The 6,782-nt window shown below is 46.8% G+C and overlaps 1 protein-coding gene across 1 annotated transcript in view; it reads right to left on the bottom strand.

Annotated features, from left to right (window-relative positions):
- Positions 1–1,135: 1,135 nt before the first annotated feature.
- SLC43A2 (solute carrier family 43 member 2) overlaps positions 1,136–6,782 on the bottom strand; it is a 32,033-nt gene continuing 26,386 nt past the window's right edge. The window contains exon 15 of the mRNA XM_038157915.1: positions 1,136–6,201. Coding sequence (XP_038013843.1) covers positions 6,040–6,201 — 162 coding nt within the window. The 3' untranslated portion in view covers positions 1,136–6,039. The remainder of the gene's footprint in view (positions 6,202–6,782) is intronic.

Raw genomic sequence — 6,782 nt, 5'->3', positions numbered from 1 at the left:
TAGCTCCTTCTTTAGGTTCTCTCAAGAGGTGTAAGCTGCATGGTTGTTACTTGTTTCAGGTCGGGACTGGGGTTCCCGAGAAGTCTCCCTGCACTGCTCCCAGGAGTCTCCATCCTGCCACCAGCAGGTTCTCCTTAAATCACACAATGATTGGCTTGGGAGAGACCCCAAAGACCCCAAAGTCTTGTTCCACCCCCTGCCACGGGCAGGGACATTTTCCACTAGTCCAGGTTGCTCCAAGCCCTGTCCAACCTGGCCTTGGGCATTTCCAGGGATGGGGCAGCCACAGCTTCTCCGGGCACCCTGTGCAAGAGCCTCCCCACCCTCATAGAGAAGAATTTCTTCCCAATATCCAACCTAAATTTCCTTTTTTCCAGTCTGAACCCATTACTCCTTGTCCTATCACTACAGTGCCTGACGAAGAGTCCCTTTCTGGCTCCCCTGTAGCTCCTTCAGATACTGCTCGGTGCTGTGTGGTCTCCACACAACCTTCTCTCCTCCAGGCTGAACTGACCCAAATTTGCCAGCCTGTCTCAATAGGGGACACGCTCCCTTCGTGGCCCCCCTCTTTTGGGAGGGTGGGGAAGGGGAATGACGAGTGACCAGGGTATTAACGCAAATAGCCAGGGGATAAGTCAGTGCTACAGTCAGACAGGGTGAGTGGCTTCAGGTTATGGGCTTCACCTTGTCACTAGGTCATGATTTATGGCATTTTCAATGATTGTCATTATTGGATTGGAAAAGTAAACCACCACAGATTTAGCATCACCAAGCTAAGGCATGGATAACTGAGATGTGCAGCTTTGCTGTTGACACCTGTGATCCCTTCTAAGGCCACACTGTTCATTTGTCACTGTTTGACAGCAGCTCACACTCTATAGCTGAGCTCAATCTCATTCTCAACCTGCCACCTACAGGGTTTGGGGTTTTATCTCAGAGATTAAACTCATTTGGAGAAGAAAAAATTAATTGGCAGTCGCTATTAGCTCCTAACCTAGAGAAGAGTCAAGGAAATATTCAACCTGGGTCCTGCCCTGTGGCAGATGCCACCCTATAAAGCATTCATGGTTCCATAATCTCGTTAGGAAACAACCAATGCTTTTATTGTGTCCACCCTCAGAAGGAAAACTAATGATTAACTTATTATCACTTTATTTTGAGATAGTACTGCAAGAGTGCACATCACCTTACAAACACAGAGAAGATGACACAGGCCTGCCCCGAGGAGTTTACAATTCCGCTTCGGCAAATGCTACAAAAAATTCTGTGGACAGGAAAAGGTGGGAGAGGTAATGCTGGCAGGTTAAAGAGTGGGTTTTCTGAAAGAGGGGATTGTCTCCAGAATAAAAAGCAAGTGACAAGGGTCAGGCACAAGGAAGTGACAAACAGCAGTAGCATGACAACGTGGAGCAGAGGACACCTGGTAAAAACAGATTGCACAGAGACAGGCTGGCAGCACATGGAGGAAAACAAGGACCTGTGGGCTTTATAATTAACATGTAAGATTGCAGCTACATAACACATCATAGTTTCAGCTATTCCAGAGAAGATAACATTGTGAATCAGAAGTGGCCTTTTTTTTTTTTTAATAAAAAAACCCAAACCAGTCCATTCCCAACAGGAATCTGTTGTACTACAATACTATTTTCCATTATGAGCACTTTGCACTTTTAAACTGGGGTGTAGGGAATTTCAAAAAGCTCTGCAGATGCAGAGAAAAAAAAATCAAAGGGGGGAAAAAAGAGTAGCAAATATGTGTAGTTTAGAGATTTCATTCCTTTTACCCTATAGTTATCTGCTTTGAATTTTGTAGCATATTTTCCAAATTCACCAGCCTGTCAAGAGGGAAATCTCCTACTTGAAAACATTTTAGTGATTTACGGACTTAGTTAAAATCTCATTATCCTGCAATTTTCCTTTGCAGACAGAGCATGAAGAGGCCAGGCTTTGCTGTGGGAGTTGAACGTTTCAGTTGCTGTAGCAGCATTGCAGTTAAGTTGGTGTCTCAGCAAGATTTGCCCCCTTTTTTTCCCCAGACATCTGTGTCCAGTTTCATCTCAAGGATCCAGATATAGCTTCACTCAGTGACTGTCATAGTGTAAGTGTCCTATTAAGCAGAACAGCACAGATTTTCTCTGCTGCTGCTGACATCGTGTCATTGCATTAGTGCTAGAAAGGCTGTGTCAACAGGCCTTAGGTTCTGACAGATTAGTGAAAGCAAAAAGCTGTCACCCTCCCTTCCCCACTCCGTGAATTCAATTTTATTTCAATACAAATGCAGATTAAATGCGTGTGGGAGGCTGTAGAGCCTGGGAGCAGTGTCTCCAGAAGGTGCAATTGCTTTACACAGCAACACCTTTGACTCTGAGGTACTCACAGATCAGGTTTCTGCTTCCTTACATTCAGTTGGGGTTGCTTCCATGGAGCTCTTTCCCATGGCCACCCTCCTTGCACTTCCCATATGGAGCAGGGTAAGGAGGTACAAAGGACACAAAACCCCCAAGTCCTACAAATTCAGCATTTAGGAATTATGAGAGCAGTTCAACACATTGACCTATATTTGAGTTCTACAGCTAAATGCATTATTGATGCTAACTGCTGTGACTCTCAAGTCTTTGGTAGCCCATTTATTTTTCCCACAAGGTGGCTCATGCATACAGGGAGTGCACTAGGCATTGTCTTGGTCCTGAAACACTCAGCTGGGAAGCAGCAATGCTGTTTTCCACTCCAAATTTATATAGTGTTATTATATACAGCTCTATTTCCCTAAGCATCAAGGGACAAGGCAAACTGCCCCTGATCAACCACACGTGACAAAACCACCCCAGCTGTGTTTCTGCTGTGCAAGACAATGTTTAGAACAATCTGAAGGCAGAATATTGCCTTCCACCGACCCCACTGCTGCAGGAGGTGCAGCTCTGAAGCAGTTGCACCACAATCAGCTCAGTGTTTGCACATCTTGCATGCAGGTGCAGGTTTTTGATAGATAAATATGAGACTGAACTTAGTTTGGTTCACAACTGTCAAAATAAATTTCACCCCATTAGATCAGACCAGTGTTTCACTTTAGCCCAGCATGTTTTCTCCAGCTTTGGCCAATTCTTACAAGACAGAACATGCAGACAAGTATCTTTCCTTGGCATAACTTTCTTATTTACAGCAACTTAAAAATCTCCCTGAGTTAGTGGATGCATCAGACCATTGTTTAACCAGCCTCTTCTCTTAAAAAATTTGATACTTCTGTTCCCCACTACATTCTGCAGCAAAGAGTTCCAGTTTGAGTTTGCATGGCCCCAGAACATGATCCCATTTGTCTGTTCAACCCTGAACAGCTAAAAGCTCCCTCTGTACCCACCAGGACACGAGCTCTACTCCTCACAGCTGACCAGCAGCTTCTGACCACCATGGCACATCAGCAGAGACATTAAGCACACACATTCACCAGTTTATCAGATGAAACTGGATTTGAAGAGAGCCCTAGTACAGGGCAGGAACTGGGAACTGCAGTAGGGAGGTAGATGGCAGAAATAAAACTGTGTTCTTTGAAGTATGTGCAGCTAAATTAAAAGGCAGCAGCATGTCCACTAAGACTTCATTAAAATATGCCACTCTCTGTTCCACTGTTTTGCTGAGACATTTGTAACAGGCATTTAAGTGACATAAGAGTGGAAGAAATCACATTCAATTCTGAAACTGAGGTGGAAGTAATGCTGGCTAGCACACAAAACACCAACTCTGCTTTAGGACACTGAGACTATGGATGGAGGCTCACACACCTGATACTTAATGTCATTGTCACAAGTATCTCTGAGCAGGAACAGGACTCTTCTCCAAATATTTAGAAGTATTGTAATATAAAATGCAGAAAACTGCAGAAAGCCCTCTGGCCGTACCACTGCTGGTGTGTCTCTGAACATGTACTTGAGACAAGACAGGTGACCAGCAAAATTAATCAAAACTCTACCTTCTTAATTATTGCTCAAAAAAAAGATGGAAAGCTCACTAAATCATCACCAAAACACAAAAGTCCCAGAAGAATACAGTGTTGACAGCAGGCAGTAAAGCTGCCTTGAAACAAACACATTTAAGAAAGGCAACACATTAAAAAAAAAAAAATCACAGATGTGTAAAATCCTCAAGTGGTGAATCCTTCTGAAACGAGTGAAGACTGAAAGTTACCACGGAGTGCGCAGCAGCAGCGACTGGAGATGGCGCTGCCGGCCCACGGAGCGCTGGCCCAGCCGCCGGCCAGGGACCCGCGGGGCTCCCGGCCCCGCTGCCGCGGCTCTGGGCTGGTTCTGGGCTCCGCGGCAAAGCTGCAGCCCTGCCCGGCCTCCTTCGGACCCCCAGCCAAGGAGCTCACACCCGGCTAGGCTTCCAGGTAATTCTCACAGGAAGGTCGCAGCACGGTGTTGTTTCTTGTACATTTCCAACCAGTTACAGACAAGTTGAATGCCTGACCCTCTGCCAGGCTTTGCAGTAAAACACCACCACTAGGTCTCCGTAATTGTTTTATTTCTGCCCCAACCTTCCCGCAGGCGCCAGCTCAGCCCAGTGCAGTCGGTGCCCGCACCCGCCGGGGATGCTCCTCCTCACCCCTGCTCCCACAGCTCAACACAGGGCTACAGAGCCTGAGCTACCGACCTCAACAAGAAGGTTAAGGGCAGAAAAGTCTGCTTCAGACAAGGAAAACCTCTATAAAAATAAGCAGGTTAAAAATTCCCTTTGTATTCCCTCCCTGGTGTGAACAGGCCTGGGCCACCTTTACCCACACGTATTGCTCTGACAGTCAGCTTCACCTTACAATCGATCACCAGGTGCTCTGTCCAGACAGAGCATCAACATTGTAGAAGGCTCCTAGAACAGCCAAAGTGGCAGCATTTTGGTCAGTCACAGTAACCTGGTGTTCAGCAGCTTGGTGACCCTTATCATAGCAAGGTAAATAAGCTATGGCTAAAGGAAAAATGACATCACCACCTCACCCTGCCATATGTCCACAGGATCCAGTTACCAGCCACAAAGGCGTGTTCTGCACTCCTGGTTCTTTTCACCAGTGGGTCAGCTCACAGCACATGAACACCAAGGTATCTGAAGCCCCAGAACTCAGCTTCAAGAAGCTGCTCCACTTTACTGAACACACATTGCTCCTCCCCTCCCAGGGGCATGTCAGGGGGGAAGGAGAGGCAAAAGGCAACAAAGTCTCAAAGCACTTCATCGGTAAACGAGATCCAATTCTTTTCTCAGAGGCTCCAGGACTGCAGACAGTTTAAAACACGTACAGGCGAGTTTGTGAACCGGGAAGAAGAGGAATTCCAGGCCTCCCAAGGCTTGGTCTAGGACCAGCAGTCCACTACAGGCTCTTCATTTCAGTGTGGAAGGCAGATCCATTGCTCACAGTCTGTGTCATTTGCAGTAATAAAAGGTTTGGGAGCTGTCAGTGCTAGCAGCCAACATTTAGCAAAACACTGAAGCTGTGCTCATACACATAGGAATAAAAACCCCTTCCCTGCCTCAGAAACAGGGATATGTCTGGAGAGACAGTAAAACCACTGGTTCCAGCTACACATCAAGCAGAGAGACCATTATGAAGCCTTGGGGAGGGAGGACAGTGCAGCTTGCATCCGAGACCATGTCAGCCAAGTTTGGGGGAAGAAGGGGAGAAAACAGACTGCAGTGTGTTACATTTGCAAACTCAAATTATGGTCTGTCTTCCCTCTTCCCCCATCCCTCTATTCCTTCTCTCCCCAGTTTCCCATGCAAACTCTCTGCTGCTGGAGAGTGTGATCAGGGGATAATTTAAGACACAATAGCTGTGTGGCCTTTATAAAAAGGAAAAGTGTCCCGTGTTTTGGAATAAGGAGTGGGAAGTCTCCTCCTGCCATATATCTGAGGAAATCTCAGTCATGATGTCCAGCCCTCACTCCAGTGATGAGCAAAGACTGGCAGAGCCAGGGGAGAAAAGTCCTGGCTTACACCACAGGTAGAACCCACAGATGTGGTAGGAACTTGTACAGGGAAGGTTGTACGTGAAGCACCAGTTTAAACAAAGGCTTCCTCAGTGGGAGTGCCATTGATTTTGAAGAAAAGTTTGGCATCTTCCATCTTCTGCTTTTTTTCTCTCTCTAGCCTGCGCCTGTAGCAGACCAGGTAGATTGGGAGGCAGAAACCCAGGAGGCTCAGGCCGAGCAAGCCGACATTCACCTGCAGGAGGAAAGCAAACCAAAATTAGGATGGTTAGGAGAAGACAACAACCCAGTCACGCATGCGGCTGTGTCAGAGCCCAGCCCATATCACCCAGCTGTGGGCAAACCAGGAGACGCCCTGCTCCGTGTGCTGGCAACATCCTCCACTGTTTTCATATTTACACTCCCATGCCCAGAGAACCTTGTGTGTACAAGCTAAATGCTGCAAGAGTTTGTCACTCTGGATTATGGCTGTGGGAGTCTTGTTCCACAAACAGGCAGGGCTGTTGGAGCTGCAGGTGTTTCACACCAAGTTTGCTGATTGAAGAGCGACAGGCATGGGCACATGTAGCCTAGAGACCAGAATTCTCCCCAGGATCACACATGTCATGATTTTATTGAGCTGCCCAAACTCTCAGCAAGACACCACAATAGCCCTGCCCTCAACAGCCATTTGTCTTTTTGGACAGCATCAGCAATCCAAAATTTACTGGTAATTGGAGCTTGTAGCTCTCAAGCATCACAGTGTTCTTCCTCAATTTTGAGGTCTGTTCACACTCACCTAATTTTAACCTGACAGATTCTGACTCACCACATAAA

This window comes from Motacilla alba, chromosome 19 (genome assembly GCF_015832195.1).
Source record: "Motacilla alba alba isolate MOTALB_02 chromosome 19, Motacilla_alba_V1.0_pri, whole genome shotgun sequence".
NCBI classification, from domain to species: domain Eukaryota; kingdom Metazoa; phylum Chordata; class Aves; order Passeriformes; family Motacillidae; genus Motacilla; species Motacilla alba.
The sequence above is the reverse complement of the archived record's forward strand: the minus strand, read 5'-3'. Positions and strand labels throughout refer to the sequence as shown.